The sequence below is a fragment of the Hoplias malabaricus genome, chromosome 2, assembly GCF_029633855.1.
Source record: "Hoplias malabaricus isolate fHopMal1 chromosome 2, fHopMal1.hap1, whole genome shotgun sequence".
NCBI lineage: Eukaryota > Metazoa > Chordata > Actinopteri > Characiformes > Erythrinidae > Hoplias > Hoplias malabaricus.
The window spans coordinates 6,320,061-6,340,538 of NC_089801.1; the positions used below are offsets into that span (position 1 = coordinate 6,320,061).

A 20,478-nucleotide genomic window follows, 5' to 3' on the forward strand; every position below is an offset into this window, starting at 1 on the left:
TATTTTAACTAATCTGTGTCCACTTTAAAATTTAAACAGCAGAAGGTGCAGGATTTAAACACAGAAAGCCTGATTCTTCTTAGTCCTGTGAATAACTGGTGTGTTCTTGCCTTGAGCCCAATGATTCCAGATATGTTTCACACCCACTGAATCTGTTCTCAAACCCACCACCCTTTTAATCCCCCTTGGTTCTTGGTGTTCATCTGAATTAAGACATCCGCAGTGCGCTGTGGTCTGTTTAAAGAGCAGAATGTGTTATGACTAAGCAGCCATATGTTAGTCAAACTAATTCCTGGCCAGGATTCAAATACTGTCATCACGTTGCCCTTTGGACGCCCCCTTTCCTCCACTCTCCATTTGTGTTTTCAGCTCATACTCATGTCCATCAGCCTTCTACTCATCTATTTTCTGCTCTCAGATGTTCTATTTTGGCAGCAGAACACAAACCGTGACTAATGGCAGGGAACCAGGCTGCTTTGTTTCCAAACATGTATCTCCAGCAGTCTTTATGTGACGGTTTAAGACCCAGCAGCACAGGACTGAGCAGGAATGGTGAAGAACACAAATACTGTTCTGTGATGGTAATTACTGCACAGATGATGGATTAGCCATAACTCATCGCTGCATCCTGACATCCTAGTCTCTCCCAAGAACCAATTTAATGTTCACTCCTGTGGGTTTGCTTTGGGTCTGGAGTGTGATTTACATCTGGAGAGTGGGTGATGTGATTTGAAAAAGAGTCATTTTGGTGCATCTTGATGGTCAGTTTGTTAGAGTGTGTCCTGATCCAGAATAATGAAAACTGATGCAGTAAAGTGAGTGTTTAAAGACAGACAGACGGAGCATGTTGTGGTCATTAATTCTGTGGCCATTTCTAAACCAGAGAGTCCCAAAATGGTGCGTTAATCCACCAGCAATGTGACACTCCGCTGAGACCAAGCACAGATCCTGAAGAGTGGACCTTTGCCTGAGAGGACATTGCAGCAACTAGATCTCAGTTAATTTTCACTGAAAACTCCTGGTTCAGATCCAATGGTTTTCCCCACATCTGAGTCTCAGAGTTACCACTGAAGTGGAATAAATGCACACTTGACCCTCTCGAACACTTGGCAGTTAGCTTTCTGCAGTTTTCTGATTCCTCGGGTGGTCATGTAAACAGCAAACTCTGAATTCTGAGATAGGAGGAAGGTATAGGAGTCAGATTCAGAAATCCGTTAAGAGAGAGTGTCACGTCCTCGTCCTGTCATGTCTGTTTTCCCCACCATGTGCTCTCTTAGCACATGGCTCTGTTTGGTATTGTCCATGTCTCCATTGTTGCTGTGTGGTGTTACTCAGTCTGGTCTGTCTGTCTCTGTCTTTTCCTAGGTCATGGTATTAAGTCTGTCTGTCGTGTTTGCTATAGCCCTCTGTGTTTAGTTTCAGATTTTGCAATGTGTTTATGTTTAGCTTTATCTATCTGTGTTCGTATAGCTTTCTAGGTCTCTGTTAAGTATCTCTGTTTAGTTCTCTGTAATGTATCTCTGTTTAGGTCTTTAGTCTGTCTGTCTTTCCCATTTGCATTAGTTCTCCCTTTTAGGATTAGTCTGTCTGTCTCTGCTGTTTCTCGCTTAGTTTCCCAGGTTATGTTGCTACCCAGTCTGTCAGTCTGTCTGTCTCCGGTGTTCACCTTAGTATTGTTTCGTTCCATAGTCTGGTTATCTCTCAAGTCTGTCTGTCCCATTTACCCTGTTTTGCTCCGTGTGTGTTATCTTTCTGTTAAAGTATCTTTGTTTGTTATATTTTGTAAATAAAATACTGTGTTTTAGCGAGTGCGTCCACCTCCGTCTGTCCACCATCCGTGGTTCCTGACAGAGAGCTGGGTTTTAGCTCAGTAATGTGATTTCTTTCTGATTTCTTTGTCTGAAGTTATCTCATGGTTCTGTATATGAAATGTTTGCACATGAAAGTACCACCTGCCCCCAGTCAACGGCGCGTCCAACAGCTCGAGTCTCTAAGGGTCTGTAAGGGAGGGACATGCAGACGTTTGTTTAAAAACTCATCTCTGTCTCAGCAGCAGTGTAGAGAAACTGTGAGATGAGCAGCACTGTGTAATATTAGAAATAATAAATAAAGTAGGTCATATTTGCAGGTAAAGTGGGTCTGTGTTTACAGAAAGCAGCAGCAGGGTAAGTTAAAAACTTTCTCTGATATCATTTGCTGATTTAAAGCCGGACTCGTGTAAACTCACAATTTCCCGTTATCTGATTTATCCAAGTGAACGTAAACACACTGATCAGATTAGTCACAAAATCTGATTCTCTGCAGTTATCTGAATATTACGTGCATGGAAAAACTCACTCACTGTCCTCTGTCCTCTGTCTCCAACACTGCCCAAGCACTGGACACAGAATGAACTCAAATTGGAGACGTTTATTTCCATCTCTGCGCTCCAGAACCTCATTAAACATCCCTCTTCCTGAGGGACATGGGTGCGCAGATCTCTCGGGAGTCGCTCCTGACACACTTACCTCAGATCTGTGAACTGTAAGTGATCAGAGGTCTCAGAGGGGCCTCGTACAGTGAATAGTAACATGACGATGGAACAAGGCCAGTGTTAATCACAGAGAGAAAAGAATCAGGGACATGTTTTCTGAATTACTATAGCTTAGTCTGAAGAGGATGGAGTCAGCCCCATGGGACATTGCTCGATGAAGTTATTACTTTGGTTTTTCTCTACATTAAACCTGTGTTGCATAATTACGCAGAAAATACAGGATGCTCTGGAACAGCCACGTGAACCTGAGGGCACCAGGCCCAATGCCCGGTGTGTGCTAGAGGGAGTAAAACCCAAAGTGTGAGCGTCATTAACGACAACAATGATGAAAAATCTGCATCGTTAACCTGTTTTTCACAACGAAAACTAGACAAGAAGATAAGACCTATGACCAAATGATTTAGCATTTTTCAGCAATGAATAAAAGGTAAACCATGATAAGAGAGACTGATAAATTACCCATTATTTCTGTTAGGAAATAAAAACAGGAAATGCTCAGTCTGTTTGCTGTTGTCTGGGCGAGAGCTGCTTGGCTGGGCAGTGTAGAGTCGACTCCCAAAGAATTGATTCTTCCAGTATCTGGGAGTCACTAGAATCGACTGTCGGCCAATGATTCAGAGAGTTGAATCTTTTGGAGACTCGGTTTACTCATTCTGCAGTGACTTTGAAATTAGGGAGAAATAAATGTAAAATGTTTTTGAAGAAAAACGTGTTTTTCTTTCATAATTTGTGCTTAATTTGTGTAAAGATTTTAAGGTATTGTTTTTGAAAGAAGTAATAAATAATACCTCTGTGTGTTTAAAAACTAAACTTAACTACAGTGTGTAACACCTCAATGGGTTTCTGTGTATCGGAACATTGCTGTGAGGATCTGAGTGCATTCAGCCACAACACTCCAGGTACTGGAGTACTGAGAACAGAGCAGTGTTAATATTGGCAGCTGATTTTAATTTAGTTTTAGTCTCATTTTAGTCCTTTAATTATAGTTTTAGTGATTCTTATATGATGCCCAGAGTGGATCAGATTACAGTCCAGAGAATATGTTTATTCTAAAATTAGCTCTGAATCCAAATGAAGGGCTCAGTCATCCACCCTCAGGGTCTGAGACCGGGCCTCGGCTGGACCTTCCGGAAGCTCTAATCTAATGCTCAGTGGTCCGCGGCGCTCTGGTCAGTCTCCAGCGACACTGCCGAGGTGTGACCGAGCCAAACCCGGGAGGTGAGAGTGAGAGAGGGAGGAGGAAGGGAAGCGAGGGGGTACAGTCAAAGTCAGAACAGAAGGAGAAGAGGACGGTGCAGTCCACTATGGCTCTCATCTCTCAAACGGCCAGCGCTGCGCTGAGGAAGGTCAAGCTGCTGCTGCCGTGGAGACACAAGGGCAAGAGTAAGTGTCCGGTTTGGGTTCTGAGCACTCGGGCGGAACCATTTGTGGGTTGCTTTAATAGGAATTAGGGCTGTCTTTAACAGGATTATGGTGTTGTGTCGTTGGTGTTGGTCTAGATTCCAGCAAGTGGTTGATGAGACAGAATGAAGTGTTCGGTTCTAGATCAAAAGATATTGCTTTGAACCAACGTGTGAAGTCTTGGAATCATTTGCTCTTATTAAAGAAAAAGGGCCATGAATGGTTCTGTGAGTGATATCAGGGTAAAACACTTGTTTTTCCAAAATGAACCATGTTCGAATAAGAGCTCTGTGAACAATCTTCAAGCCTTCGTCTAAGAGCTGCTCCACAGTGGAACACAGTTCTGTTTCTTAATGAAACGTCTGTGACCTGCTTTGGTCCAAACCCCACGGGCCCCACAGCAGTGTTCTCCCCCTGTGTAAACAGCCCTGTTCAGAACGCCCGCTTTCAGCACCTGTTCCTTTAAATGATAACGAGCCGCTCGCTGTTCACCCCGACCCCGAGCGCACAGCAGTGAGGAGCGAGGAGCAGAAGCTCTGGTTTTTAGCCGTTTTCGCTCAGTTCTCTTTCTTCTCCGTTTTTACTCAGTGCTCTTATTTCTCCGCGCTCGTTGTGTCTGTTTTGCTGAGTTTAACCTCATCTTTGCGCTCTCACATAAACACGGGTCCAGCGCTGTGATTGGACAGACTCAGACGAGGGGGCGGGGTCATTCTAAAGTCTCTGCACTTGACGTCAGAAGTGGAGCAGAATCAGAAACACTTGATTTATCCTGTGTTTTCAGACTTAGGCAGCGCACAGAAAACTGACTGGAGTCTTGTTTCACAGTGTGTGGGTTGGTGGAGTCCAGATTCACACTTTAATATGAACATATATCGATCAAGGGAGCTTTCCCCTGTCCATTTTTCACATTCACATCCTCTTGCTGCTGATTCTGTGGCACTGGGTACACACTTTGATTTTCAAGCTGATGGATGATAGTTCTGTGTAAAAGTGTGTGATTTGCAGAACCAACATTTCTCTATCTGTTTTTTGTGTATTTAGTTTTATATATTTTCTGACTGCACTGCACAATTTTATATAAATAAAGCTCATTCTTCTCTTATTCAGCAAACACGGACCTACACAAAACTGTACACGAGTGCGCAGGACAACGTTTACTTTACTCATACTGGTGTTTATTGTGTGTAGAGAACACAGAGTGTGAGTAGAAATGTGTGGTGTACACTCTCAGAATTAAAGGTACAGTATAGGAACATCACTGTCACTGAAGCTACAAACAGTGTAGTGTATCTTTAAAGGTACAGTACAGGAACATCACTGTCACTGAAGCTACAAACAGTGTAGTGTATCTTTAAAGGTACAGTACAGGAACATCACTGTCACTGAAGCTACAATCAGTGTAGTGTATCTTTAAAGGTACAGTACAGGAACATCACTGTCACTGAAGCTACAAACAGTGTAGTGTATTTTTAAAGGTACAGTACAGGAACATCACTGTCACTGAAGCTACAATCAGTGTAGTGTATCTTTAAAGGTACAGTACAGAAACATCACTGTCACTGAAGCTACAATCAGTGTAGTGTATCTTTAAAGGTACAGTACAGGAACATCACTGTCACTGAAGCTACAATCAGTGTAGTGTATCTTTAAAGGTACAGTACAGGAACATCACTGTCACTGAAGCTACAAACAGTGTAGTGTATCTTTAAAGGTACAGTACAGGAACATCACTGTCACTGAAGCTACAAACAGTGTAGTGTATCTTTAAAGGTACAGTACAGGAACATCACCGTCACGGAAGCTACAATCAGTGTAGTGTATCTTTAAAGGTACAGCAGTGGTGTTAGAGTCCAGTTGTGTTCCCTAAAGGTTCATTACATTCTCTTCTCCAGAAGAAGAGGGGGATCTCTGTAATCTTTCATTATACAACTGTGGAGAATAAAAGAACACAATAAAAGTCCTGGAGATGAAATGGGGTGAATGACATCAACACGACTTTAACATCCACAGTTAATACAGAGTAAGGTACAGTGCTGTTCCTAATTATTTTTTTACTTTTATTTTTGGTTTTTGACATTTAACCTAATTTTAAAAACATATAAGAAATGTGTGTAAATCTTAATGTAATTAAATGTAAACACTATGTAATCACAACATTTTTATAGTTATTACAAAGCCACAAATCCCCACATCCCCTTTAGAGTGAAAGGACTGCAGAGACGTCAGGATTCTGTAGGTGAAGGGCTCATGTGACTGAGAGTGGGAGCCAGGTTTTGTGTTCTGATGCTGGTGGTGGATCTGCACGGTTCTACAGCTTGTACATTGGGTTTATGTGGTGTTTGGAGACATGGATTGATCTTTTGTAGCGCACTTTTTCAATCTCGGCTGAATCAAAGGGGACAAGCCACTTAATCCAATCAAAATGCGAGTAAAATTTGGGTCGTGTTAAGAGCTGCTCTCTGAAGCCAGGTCAGCAAAGGCTTTGTGGAGTGTTTGTGCTGCATGCTGTGTCCACAGACCTCTGCGAGTGATGTGTGTGTGTGTGTCTCCTCTGTGTCTTCACCTCAATCATAAATGTCTGTGTGAGATCGTACATCCTGTAATGCATCACTAATCACATCTCAAGGCTGTGATGTTATTCACGTTAAATCTCTCGTCCGCTGTCCCTCACTGTCCCTCTCCGTCCCCTTGTCCCAGCGCTGTAAGCCCAAATGTTTATACACACTCTTGTGCACAGGACATTTAAAAGTACTGATTTCTGAGCTGATGTTAATGTTGATTCTTTGTTTTAAAATAAACTAGCGTCACTGAATTAGTAGAAAATATGTAAATGTCAGAAATTTTAAGTAATTTATTTTCTGCTGATCTCACATCTCACTTGCCCTCCCTGCAATTCCTTCATGTCCCACTTGGGGGGTGTAGTCCACAGTTTGAATAGTCCTGCACTAGTAGAAAACAGGCCTGAGTAAATATATTTAATATAAATGAATGTATCTAAATATCACACAATTTTATCAGTCGTTGATACATCAGCCTTTCCATAACATCACCATCTCCCATATGTGGTCATAGCATGGTTTGGATATGTACACATGCAGTGTGTGTGTGTGTGTGTGTTCTTTCTCTAACGCTTTGTTGTGATTGGTGATTGCAGGTAACACCCCCAGCCAAAGCAAAAAAAGCATAAAGCAGAGGTTCCTCAAGCTGCTGCCCTGCTGTGGGCCCAGCGCCGCTCCCTCGATCAGTCAAAGCAAGTGTCTCTCTACCGTCTCACTTTCCTCTCTCTCCTGCACACGTTCCTGCTGCCATTTACTCACATTGACTCTCAGAGCCTCGGGCGAGCGTTTATAATTCGAGACACGCTACAGACACAGGCTAATTCAGGGTTAGGGGTCTTGCCTAGGGATTGTTATTGGTAGGATCCTCACAGACCACAGGGAAAGAGCCCCCTGCTGACTCCAACAGCAACATTTCCAGCAGCTGACCAAGCCTTCCAGGACTGACCGCCCAACAGCTGCAGTCAGTGTAGTCCAGTCTCATGGCGGCTGATTTTGATCTCATTTTAGTCATTTAATTATTGTTAGTTTTAACATGGCTTTAGTTGAAGAAAACGTAAAATATTTTAGTAAAGTTTTACTCCATTAAATAAAAAAGGCATAATTTTAGTTATTTATTTATAAAATGTCTTAGTATTTTAGAGATTAATTTATTAATTCATTCATTGTCTGTAACCCTTATCCAGTTCAGGGTGGTGGTGGGTCCGGAGTCTACACGGAATCACTGGGAGAAAGGCAGGAACACACCCTGGAGGAGGAGCCTGTCCTTCACTAGGCGACACACACTCACACATTCACTGACACACACCTACGGACACTTTTCAGTCTCCAATCCACCTACCGACGTGTGTTTTTGGAACGTGGGAGGAAACAGGAGCACCCAGAGGAAACCCATGCAGACACAGAGAGAACACACCACACTCCTCACAGACAGTCACCCGGAGGAAACCCACGCAGACACAGGGAGAACACACCACACTTCTCACAGACAGTCACCCGAAGGAAACCCACGCAGACACAGGGAGAACACACCTCACTCCTCACAGTCACCCGAAGGAAACCCATGCAGACACAGGGAGAACACACCACACTCCTCACAGACAGTCACCCGAAGGAAACCCACGCAGACACAGGGAGAACACACCACACTCCTCACAGACAGTCACCCGGAGGAAACCCACGCAGACACAGGGAGAACACACCACACTCCTCACAGACAGTCACCCGGAGGAAACCCACGCAGACACAGGGAGAACACACCACACTCCTCACAGACAGTCACCCGGAGGAAACCCACACAGACACAAGGAGAGAACACACCACACTCCTCACAGACAGTCACCTGGAGCGGAACTATAACCCACAATCTCCAGGGCTGTGACAGAGACACTACCTGCTGCTCCACCGTGACGCCTCTGTTTTATATTATTTATTAATAATTTTCATTATCAATGGCAATGTTAAACAATGAATATAATAACATTTACATCCAAAATTATGAAAGGAATCTGGCCACTTTTTACATGAAATACTTGTGGTATTTATTTAACATAAACATTTAAGTTAAATGTTAAAGTCACAAACCTAGACTGAGTTGACTCCATGTGATTCAACTCTCTGAGTCATTGCCCAACAGTTATAGGATAGGAGTGACTCCCATATGTTTGAAGAATCGATTCTTTGGGAGTTGACTTTTCTTCACTAAAGAGTGTAGTCTCCCACTCGAACTAAACTGAAACAAACATAACTTTGGCTATTACCCCATAATTATACAAAACAGTAGCTCATACTGCGGTATTTTTTGCGCAGTGTGTAAAACTATTTGAGTGTGGTTCAGAGTCGACTGAGTAGCTCTGAACAGAGAGGGAGAGTTGCAGCAAACAGACAGAGCATTTCCATCCATCCATCAATTATCTGTAACCGCTTATCCAATTTAGGGTCGCAGAGCCTACCTGGAATCATCGGGCGCAAGGCTGGAATACACCCTGGAGGGGACGCCAGTCCTTCACAGGGCAACACAGACACACACACATTCACTCACACCTACGGACACTTTCGAGTCGCCAATCCACCTGCAACGTGTGTTTTTGGACTGTGGGAGGAAACCGGAGCACCCGGAGGAAACCCACGCGGACACGGGGAGAACACACCAACTCCTCACAGACAGTCACCCGGAGCGGGAATCGAACCCACAACCTCCAGGACCCTGGAGCTGTGTGACTGCGACACTACCTGCTGCACCACCGTGCCACCCGACAGAGCATTTTTCTGTTTTTATTTCTTTGCAAATTTCTGTTTTCAAATAATCAGGTCATTTATCAGACGTTTGTATTTTAATTGTTAATTAAATGTGCAAAACGTTTGGTCACAGGTCTCATCTTATCTTCAATTGATTATTTTTATTGTGTTTTTTTTGTCTAGTGCTCGTTCTTTGGGGGAGATACGTCAGTGAATATATTTTATCAGTTTTAACAAAAGACATACACCTGAGTGTTTCCATTATTTTGTTCACCTGGAGAAGCTTGGTGTGTCATAAACCTGCATGAAAAGTCCATCTTGAGTCTACACTACCATCGTCACAGGCTCAGTCCTCCCGCCAGGCGTCAGGGGTCAACACTCACAGTCCCCTCTCTCAGCTCCACTGTCCACTCTGCTCTGTAGTTCTACACTTACACACTGTAGTTCATCTGTTGTTCTGCATACTTTATTACTCCCCTTTCCCCCTGTTGTTTAGCACTCAGGACCCCCACAGAGCAGGTGTGATGTCCTTTGGCATTGTCCTATGGATGGAGTCCTATGGGTGGTGTCCTGTGGGCAGCGTTCTGTGGGCGGCGTCCTATGGGTGGCATTCTGTGGGCAGTGTCCTATGGGTGGCGTCCTGTGGGAAGTGTCATGTGGGAAGCATCCTGTGGGCAGTGTCCTGTGGGCGGCGTCCTGTGGGTGGCGTCCTGTAGGCGGCGTTCTGTGGGCGGCGTCCTGTGGGCAGTGTCCTGTGGGTAGCGTCCTGTGGCCGGTGTTGTGTAGGTGGTGTCCTGTGGGCAGTGTTGTGTAGGTGGTGTCCTGTGGGCAGTGTCCTATGGGCAGTGTTGTGTAGGTGGCGTTCTGTATGCAGCATCCTCTGGGCAGTGTGCTATGGGCAGTGTTGTGTAGGTGGCATCCTGTGGGCAATGTCCTGTGGGCAGTGTTGTGTAGGTGGCATCCTGTGGGCAGTGTCCTGTGGACAGTGTTGTGTAGGTGGCGTCCTGTGGGCAGTGTTGTGTATGTGGCGTCCTGTATGCAGCATCCTCTGGGCAGTGTCCTGTGGACAGTGTTGTGTAGGTGGCGTCCTGTGGGCAGTATCCTGTGTCCTTTAGGTGTGCAGCTTCATGGTTACTCTATGGCATCACTTAAAGAACACTTTGTAGCTCCTGTATTTTTACAGTGTGTGAAACGACAACACAATCTAAACAAATGGAGTCTGAAAGCACTTCAGCCGAATTCTGAAGTAGAAAATGGAAAGCGAGGAGATGCCGTTAATCCTTTTAAAGCTGAACTGCAGTGTCTTTGTGCCATAGTGGAGTTTCAAAAATAGATTTCTTGAATTGTGAGGTGAAAAGTGCGCATGTGAACGAGAATTTAAAATCATTTTGAATAACACTGCAGTTTTACAGACTGTGATTCATTTTGAGATTAGTGTGTGCTTGTATGGTGTAGTTTGGGATTTGTGGTTAGAAATAGCCACAATTACATGCAAAATATTCTTGATTTATAAAAGAGCGTTATTAGGAGGGCGCATTAGTGTTCTCCTTCAAGCGTGTTTAGCTTTCTGATAGCACTGCTCCAACAGCTGTTAGAAAATAAGCATTGGGCTCCAGAGCGTTGGTCACTGGGAGATCCCTGGTGATGCCTCAGCTGTCTGAGCCTGGGAGATCTAAGAGAGCACACTGCCTGGGTGGGTAGGACGGCACCTCCTGGCAGCAGGGACGTCTGTCAGCTGATAGGATGGACTCGGGAATTAGAGGCGGACTAATGTCAGCGGGTGCTCTCCTCCTGTGTGTTGAACTGTCCAGTGATGGAGTGTGAAAAGAGGTGATGGTGGGCGTCAGGGGTCTCACAGGGCGCAGGTGGTTTCCTCACCCTTTCGGTGCGGTGGGCACTGCATGTGAAGGGGGCTGGAGATTATGGGAAATGACTGAGTGAAAATTCAGGCAAAAATGGGTTAAAACCATCAGAAGAAGAAAAGTATCAGTGGCTGGCTTCCTGTGTCTCAGAGGAAACCAGGCTGGTGTTGGCCTTCTCTCTGTTGACCGGGCTAACGGGACAATTCCTGACTTAAAACCTGCAGAGGAAATGGGGTTAAACATTAATAATAACACTCTTCTGTTGTAGTTTTCACTGTGCTCTCGCCTCTAGCCTCAGGCAGACTGTGAAAATGCTGACTGTAGGAGCAACGTGACTTGGTTAAACATCTACAGCACATACGTATAATAATAAGGAATAAAAATGCCATATAATGAGGAGAGTGTGTCCCAACAGTGATATGACAGAATATAATCTGAATACGGGACTCTTCACAGCTGTTTCAGTCGATGTGATCAGTATCACGGCACCGCCTGGGTTTACCTCTCTGATACATTCTTTATAATCAGACGTCTGATTGAAGCCATTATCAACACAGTTTCTCTCTGATTGAAGGAGGTGGGAATCCCGTAAATAACCAGTTTAACAGATGAATAATAGCTGTGTAAACATCTGATCACTTTACAGAGGCAACAGCACAAAGGTATGAAGCCTGGTGTGATATAAGTGTCCGGTGGTACTTTAACCGTTCTGTGTTTGGGTTCTGAATGCTGGAGGATAAACGTGGAGGTGGAAGAGGAGGTTTACTGAGACCACACAGGAACACACTCTGAGGAGCAGCTCTGCTCTTTCACACTCACTGTAGAGGACACAGCTTGATATAGGGGTTGTTATTATTTGTGTTTGTGTGTTAGTGCTGCTTTACTGATGTGTGTGTGTGTGTGTGTTTTACAGACAGCATTGAGGATGATTTTGAGCTGTCCACCGTGTGCCACCGGCCCGAAGGCCTGGAGAAACTGCAGGAACAAACCAAGTTCACAAAAAAGGAGCTTCAAGTGCTCTACAGGGGCTTCAAAAATGTGAGAAGACACCGTAACATGCCCCCCCCAACACACACAAAACACCAGCACGACTTAAAGAACCACTGCATGTTTTTCTGCCTTTTCAGGGAAACACCACCTGATTGTTGTAACAGCACTAAAAGACTAACGCTGTCCTGTGGGGGGGTGGGCGTAATAAACATTTTTAGAAAACCACCCACTGAGACAACACTCTTCAAATAAAGTCACCAGAAAAACTGAAACACAAATAAGAAAGACAGTGATTTATCGGTGTTCTTTATCGGCCAAAGGCCAGCTTTTAGAGTCTAGAAAACAGGACGACAGGGCTCCAAGGTCAAATCCTCAAAACAAACAAAAAGACCAACTCAAACTACAGGAAAAAAAATGGCTCTCGCCAAACACAACACAACGCAGTATAAACAACAGGCAGGTCACCACTACAAAGTAGAATACAGAAACCTACAGAAACTACACAGATTCGGTCTGAAGCTGGTGAGCAGCTAGAGCAACATGTCGACCGAATGTAGGCTGCGTTTCTCTGCTGCACACAAAGGGTCCTCCACATCGGAACAGACCTCTGTGACGCAGAGAATTGCAGCCGAGCTCAGGCTCAGTCCAGGCTCTGGAACACAGCAATCAGTTAAAAGAAGATTTTGGGTTTTTTTTGCTACTGGGGCTCCCCATTGTGTAATTCATTTTTAGGGAGGGGAAGGGAGTGGGGTGGTTTTCTACCCTCCACCGGAAGTTACATAGAGCAATTTCTGCAGTGCTGAGCCTTGAGTACCAACAACTCTGTTCTCCCTCTTACACTCTATTACATCTCAGTGCAGCACCACAACAGTTTGAAGTTGTATTTTAAGGTAAGAATATTACGTAGTGTTCCTTTAACGCCTTCACTTTGGCCTCCAGACATTTCCAGGTAAAGCTGAACAGTATGATGACACATTTGTATGGATGTGTCACTCAAATCTGCGCTGTGTTTTTCAGGAATGCCCCAGTGGTGTTGTGAATGAGGACACATTTAAACTCATCTACTCCCAGTTCTTCCCACAAGGGGGTGAGTCTCATACATGCTATCTGTGCTGCTCTCTCTCTCTCTCTCTCTCTTTCTCTCTTTTACCTTCAGACCCCTGAATAATGCTGTCTAAAGCTGAGAATGCTAATCTGTGTCCTGCCTGTCCCTGTTGTTCCTCCAGATTCCAGTACGTACGCACACTTCCTCTTCGAGGCATTCGACACTAACAAGAACGGATCGGTCAGTTTTGAAGTAAGCACCATCAGGTTCCAGATTTTAAGTTAGCTAAAGTAATAAGACACTCAGGTGCAGCTGCACATGTCAAGCCTAATGCTAAGTGTCTGCAAGAAGAGTATAAAGACCCTAATGTGGGGGGTCGTCTTCTAGGACTTGTTTTAGTGGGTTTGTGATTCAGAGCTAATCACCCACCATCAGCACCCTACCTCACTAGATTTTTTATTGATGAATGCCATCAAATCCATACAGCAATGTTCAAATACCTAGTTTAAAGCCTTCCCAGAAGAGTACAGGGCTAACTCCCTGTTGATTTACATGGATTGGTCAGAGGTTTGGGCACGTAAAATGAGAGGAAATATCATAGCATTCAAAGCTGGCCGCTGCTAGGAGAACGGTTAACGATGTTGTCTTTCTTTGTCCAGGACTTTGTCATTGGCCTGTCCATCATCTTAAGGGGGACAATAAATGACCGGCTAAACTGGGCCTTCAATCTCTACGATCTCAATAAAGATGGGTGCATCACCAAAGAGGTGTGTCCTGTCCAGCCATGATAACTTTGGTTTGCTGAAGGACTCACTGTAAAACCATGCTAACGGTCAGTGATTTTTGCTTCCAGGAGATGCTGGACATCATGAAGTCCATCTATGACATGATGGGGAAGTACACTTATCCCTGCATGCAAGACGACGCCCCCAGAGAGCACGTGGAAAACTTTTTCCAGGTGACCTCACAGTGGACGAGTAACATGCATTACTTAAATTATTAGCACAAGTTTAACCAGGACATAGCCGAGCCAAGGCATGTCTGAAGTCTGCTTCTTTACTTTGGACCAATGCTATGACGGTAAATGGTCATTTGCCCTGATACAAGTCGACTGGTGCTAACTGACCATTTGCCAAATTGTACTACTTTGAGTACCATTATCGTTCCTCAGTTAAGGCCATTGTATGCTTCTGCTTTGAATTGATCCTGTAGGCCATGTGTAGGTCCCACGTAAACTCTTTGCCAAAACCTACGCAAAATCAGTTTGAACGTAATGGAACGAATAAAAAAATTTGAACAATTTGAGGCAAGAATACAGATGCCTCTGAAATAGGAACTTGCTATGAGGAGCAGGACCCACCACATTATTAAATATAAAGGAGCTACAAATGTAGAAGAACCACTTTTGTGTTTGTTTAAGAGATGTGTGAAGAACCTTTTAAAGGTTTAAAATTCCATTGCTTGATCTTCAGGTTCTTTACCCATGTAAACCTATCAGCAAACATGGTTCTTTATGGAACCAAAAGTGGTTTTTGTATGGCATTGCTCTAAGAACCTTTAGTAGCACTTTTATTTTTAAGAGAGCATGAGAGAAAAAGTGGAGGCATTGTATTTCTTTCTTTCCTGGAACCGAATATACAGCCCGCTCTGTCTCAAATAGATCCCTACACCGCTACATTGTGCACTACATAGGGTGGAAGGAGATATTTGAGATTCAGCCCTAGTGTTGTGGTGGTGTAATTGCCGAGACACACAATGCACAAGCAGTCTTGGCCTAATGGTTAGAGACCAGGCTTGGTACCGGAAGGTTGCCGGTTCGATCCCCAGGACCATCAGGAACATCCACCAAATGCTCCCTGGGTGCCGGGGATGGCTGCCCGCAGATCTGGATGTGTGTTCACAGCCCCTAGTTCACTAGTGTGCCACAGATGGTTAAATGCACAAGACACATTTTGTTGTATGTTGTACAATGACAAGTAATTGCACATTATACACTCACAACGGCCTCAGGCTCTGCTGAACAGACTTTGTGTTGATTCGCAGAAGCATAAATCTGTCTTTTCTGTTGCTCTGTCTGTCTAACTCTGCTCAGGCTACATGGTGGCATCCCTAGCACTGGGATAGCAAATGGAAATGTACTAATTTAGGTGTCATTTACACTGTGGATCCTGGGGACACTTGGGACATGTTCCCACCACTTCCTAATGTCTGGTTTTGTGTCCACCCCTCTCAGGAAGACTCTATATGAGCTCTCTACAGTGTTGAGAAATGAGTTCCTGTTCCTTGAAGAAGCGCCCCCTATAGAATAGCTGTTCAGATAAAGAGATTTTCTGAGATGATGTGATGCTAACATTGCTACGTATTTTTATTTTGTTTGCTACCAGAAAATGGATCGCAACCATGATGGCGTGGTCACCATTGACGAATTCATTGAGTCATGCCACAAGGTACAAACCCACAGCCACAGTTTGATAGGGTCTGTGTTCAGTAGAGACTGAAGATCCTTGGGTAATTCTGTGAGAGTGTTTTCTACAAGGCTACATTTTCTACAAGGCATAATGATAGGAACCATACATCTGAAAGATTTAATGCCTCTGAAAGCTCTTCGCTAATTAATACTGCCAGGGCTGAATGCAATCAAATCCACACAGCAACCTTCCCAACATCTAGTATAAACCCTTCTGAGTAGAGCACTTAGTCTTGAAGTGAGAGAAGTAGCACATGGGTTTTCCCTGTACAGCATTGTTTATGTATGTATTTTATGTATTTGGAATGTGGCCATGGTACAGGTCTCGCTTATTTCTCTTGTTTCTCAAATCTTTTCTTCCACCTGTCCAGGACGAGAACATCATGCAGTCCATGCAGCTGTTCGACAACGTCATTTAGGCCCGAGCCCTCATGGAGAAGAGGGGACGGGGGCTGAAAGGGAAGACCCAGACCTCCATGAAAGCCGTCCGCCAGCTATTGACCAGCCTCCTGCCCTCCAGCCCCCTCTTCCTATCTGTGCAGCCAGAGGACCGCCGTCATTCCAGTTTTTTTTTTCTCTCAGAGACATTATGGAAGATGTATCACGGCCAGCTTCCAGACCCAACCCTATAAGTTCATCTTCTTTTCCTAACATTCCTGAAAGAGTTCCAAAGGGTCGGCCGGACTCGAGGCAATGCCGGGTCAGCGTTTCTAGACAGTGGACTGGGACCTGGAGGAACAGGACCTTGGCTACGAGCGAGAAATGTAAATCCTGGCCAACGACTTGCTGAAGGAGGACGACGGCGCCAATTTGGATTTTCCTCTCCAATCTCTGACTGGTTTTCTTAAAGCATGATGTCACAACTAACCTACACTACTTAATGTACCTGAGTTAAGCTAGTCCAAAGCCTGTCTGTCGTCCTGCTCGTTCGTCCACACGTGCCTCGCTCGGACTTGTGTGCTGTCATAGTGTCACCGAGAACTCTGGGTCCCGAAGCCTCGCCCCATTAGGGTCCACCCTCCCTAAGCAGCCAACGTCCTTTACATTCCAGAGGAATCCAGAGGAGGCAAATCCTTGGCCTTGAAGTCCTTAGCTGTTACGTATTCTGACTGTTCCCTTTGTTGTCGAGCGACAACCTTCTTCCTTTATAAATCCATCGAGTGTCTCATGAAGTTTTATGATTTGTCATGAACGAAGAAAGACAAATAAGTGGGAGGGAGGTCTATTATGCTGCATTAGTGTTACCCAATGTTCTCACTGTGATCCCTCGCCAGTTACAAATCTCCTAGCATTACCACTGGTTATACCTGCAAGTGGCAAAGGCAGTGTGAGAAATGCTTTCATGTAAATGTAATTTATTTCATCTTAGGCATGAGGACATAGCACATAGGCCAGCTTCTTCATGCATTTTTTTTTCCAACCGACACCAAAGAGACTAGTTCAGCCATGTCTGCCCTTTTTAGTTGCTGACAACACCTTACCATAGACCTTTACACATCCAGTTTTAATAGGAAGTAATCAGTATAGGACACAGCAAGGTTGTCAGATATCACCCTTTCTATTAATCTCCAGGCAGAAAAAGCCATATATCCAGAAAACATATATCCAGCCTTCTACCGTATTGAATTATATAGTGATTAGATCTGTCTCATATAATTCTCCTATTCTTGCAAACTTTTAACCAAGTGTGTAACAATTATCCTATGATATTATTATCCTATCGATTATAGCAGGTGTCATTTATCTTGATGGAGGCTGTAGACATGTCCCTGGCACTTTTTGAAGGGTCTCATTTTGACCCCATCTCTAACTGAAAATGTACTCTGTACATACTTTATTTAACAGCACCCTGGTTGGTTTTCTACTCCCACCCAGTCTCTAAGGGGAACAGAGGGCTTTGGAAACCACAACAACGCCAGCGGTAATGTTAAGCGGTGTTTACTCATGGTGTATTGGCGTGTTATTGTTGTTTGGGACTGAACACAGCTCCGTCATCAGTTCAGACAGATCAGTAGAGTTTGTTCCTTCCTTGTTGCAGCATCCAGCTCTTGCTGGATTCTTTCGTCGGCCACCGATCCAAGGAGCGTTTGAACCTCTTCAAAAGACCACGGCGTAATTTTACGAGCTGCCGCCGTGAGTCGGATAAAAACAAACGTGATCTCTGCTGCAGCTGGAGATTTTACAGATGGAGAGTTGGTGCTGGTCGTCTGCGTTGCGTAGCGTAGAGTGACGACTCTCTCTGGACAATCAGCGCTCTGCAAGGTTTACACACCACGGTTTAGTCCCTACTCAAATCGCTCTGAACCACGAAAGAATAGCAACTAAACAAGAACCCTGTGTCTGCGTGCGTTTCCTCCGAATGACTGTCTGTGAGGAGTGTGGTGTGTTCTCTCTGTGTCTGCATGGGTTTCTTCCGGATGACAGTCTGTGAGGAGTGTGGTGTGTTCTCCCTGTGTCTGTGTGGGTTTCCTCCGGGTGACTGTCTGTGAGGAGTGTGGTGTGTTCTCTCTGTGTCTGCGTGGGTATCCTCCGGGTGACTATCTGTGAGGAGTGTGGTGTGTTCTCCCTGTGTCTGCGTGGGTTTCCTCCGGGTGCTTGGGTTTCCTCCCACGCTCCAAAAACACACGTTGGTAGGTGGATTGGAGACTCAAAAGTGTCTGTAGGTGTGAGTGTATGAGTGAATGTGTGAGTGTGTGTCGCCCTGTGAAGGACTGGCACCCACTCCAGAGTGTGTTCTCGCTTTGTCCTTGATTCACCACGACCCTGAACTGGATAAGCATTACAGACAATAAATGAATGGCTATTTTTGGCTGGAAGTATTTAAATGAAAGGGTGGTCTCTGACTTCTGCACCTTGCTGTAATGGCACAGTGGAAGAGAAGAGCAAGAGAGAAGTAGAAACAAGTTTTGCTCTGAGCACTTTTCAGCAGTGGGGAATCAGTCATAGTGGAGGATCTTTCCCTGACTTATATTATCTTTATTATTTTGTCCAGAATTGCAGAAAAGCCTGATGAGTACTAGGCTAACTCAGAGAAACAGCTGGCATCATCAGACCCTCCAATCTTAGGGAAACAGAAATCACACACTCTATTTGAGCTGTTAAAACTGGTGAAATCTGCTGTTTGTGAAGTGTGGTTGCCTCATATGAATGGTAGCTAACATTAAAAATATCATTCTTAATTCTACCATTTCTTAATACAGAGTCCTACAGATTGTCTTTGCGATGTGAAGTAATTTTCTTTTTCAGTCTGCAGCTATATCCAGTGTCGAGAGGTAAAGAAAACAATGCTTCTAAAGGGCCCCTGGTGACATAAGCAATAATAACCTATTAAACCTATTAATACCACTATTGCCAATCAAAAGTGACTGGCATAGCCACCCCACCCACCCCCAGCCCCAATCCCTGCAAAGCTCTCGGTGCAAATTGCTAACAGTGGGGTTTGGTTTGCACAGGGCGGGACTCAAATGGTTTTAAATCAGTAATTTATGCAAATGGATTCTTCTAAATGCCTTGCCATTTCAAAGATTTCAGAGGTCAAACACCGCAAAAGCACTTCCTGTGGAGCTCCTGCCCTCATTCAAAGAACAATAACCTCCGTAATGCACAGTCACAGGTGTTAAAACCAGCCTGTCTACGTCAACAAAGACATTTCAGTATCTGTTGGACACTAATTTTAACTGACTGAGATGCTCTGCTGAGTTGTGGTAAGCTTGTGAAGTCAAGCAGTACTTTTACAACACAATTGGAGAGCTCAACACGCTTGGAGGAGAATACGTCCTGCCCGATAAGTCAATAAATAGTATTTGCCCAGAGGAAAAATGTATTGCTCATATGTTGCTCTGTAATGGCTCAGGAAAGACAATGGTGATTCTCCTAAAAAATCAGAAACATAAAGAGACAAAAGGGAGGAGAGAGAGGGATAAAGGAGAGAATAGGGTCTAGTTCATCGGGCCAATCCGAGTCGGGATCTCTACTTAACTTCAACACGTGAGACGTGAGATACCTGAGGTCTTAATCTCAGGAGACACATTTGAGCAGCAGGAAACATATGTTAAAATCTCCTTCATCTCTCCATCTGATCTCATTTTTGTCTAGGAGAAACTGAGATATTAAGGAGATCTCCTTTTTGATTTTTCTTTCCTCTTGGTGGTTCCTAAACTACCCCTTTTGTGATGTATGAGACATTTGTATTAAACTGTACCTCATGTATTTCTCTTTTGTTTACAGCAGCGTTCAGAGAGCCATTCCCAGTCCAGCAGGCCATTTATTATTAATTTACCCAGTGATAAATACAGAGATAAAAACCTCTGCTAAACCTCTAAACTAGAATTGTGTCCACATCTCGGGCCAAACAATTACTGTGGAAAACGAGTGTGTAAAATAAAACACGTCAGGCCATTACTCGCACGGACCACAGTCAAATACCTTCTGTAGACGTCAAAGAACAGTACATTTAGAGTAAATTCTCTGGCACCTTTTAAGACCTTTAGACTGCTTAAGATAAATGGCAAGTCGTATTGATGTCCTTCGTGGCCGTTGTAGTGCACTATGTCGGGAGCAGGGAGAGATCTAAAAGGTTGTCCTGGTTTAATTTACAGCTGACCCAGTTTACAGCCACTGGACAAACACAACAAAGTTTACTAGATAAAAGAACAATCTCCAGCGCTGTGATTGGACAGACTCAGACGAGGGGGCGGGGTCATTCTAAAGTCTCTGCACTTGATGTCAGAAGTGGAGCAGAATCAGAAGGATTCGTTTTATCCCAGGTTTTTAGACTTAGGCAGCGCACAGAGAACAGACTGGGGTCTTGTTTCACAGTGTGTGGGTTGGTGGATGGCTCTGATAAGTAATTGTTCCCTGTTAATTTACAAAGTATTGCACTATCT

The 20,478-nt window shown here is 44.4% G+C and overlaps 1 protein-coding gene across 2 annotated transcripts in view; it reads left to right on the forward strand.

The window, feature by feature from the left end:
- The window catches only part of LOC136679612 (Kv channel-interacting protein 2-like), a 214,041-nt gene extending 196,480 nt beyond the window's left edge, over window positions 1-17,561 (forward strand). The window contains exons 2-9 of one of the 2 annotated variants that reach the window (XM_066658250.1): window positions 7,089-7,184; window positions 12,004-12,128; window positions 13,098-13,167; window positions 13,307-13,377; window positions 13,785-13,892; window positions 13,979-14,083; window positions 15,510-15,572; window positions 15,964-17,561. In XM_066658250.1, coding sequence (XP_066514347.1) covers window positions 7,089-7,184; window positions 12,004-12,128; window positions 13,098-13,167; window positions 13,307-13,377; window positions 13,785-13,892; window positions 13,979-14,083; window positions 15,510-15,572; window positions 15,964-16,011 — 686 coding nt within the window. In that variant the 3' untranslated portion in view covers window positions 16,012-17,561. The remainder of the gene's footprint in view (window positions 1-7,088; window positions 7,185-12,003; window positions 12,129-13,097; window positions 13,168-13,306; window positions 13,378-13,784; window positions 13,893-13,978; window positions 14,084-15,509; window positions 15,573-15,963) is intronic. The other variant, XM_066658246.1, reaches the window with a different exon arrangement.
- Window positions 17,562-20,478: the final 2,917 nt, after the last annotated feature.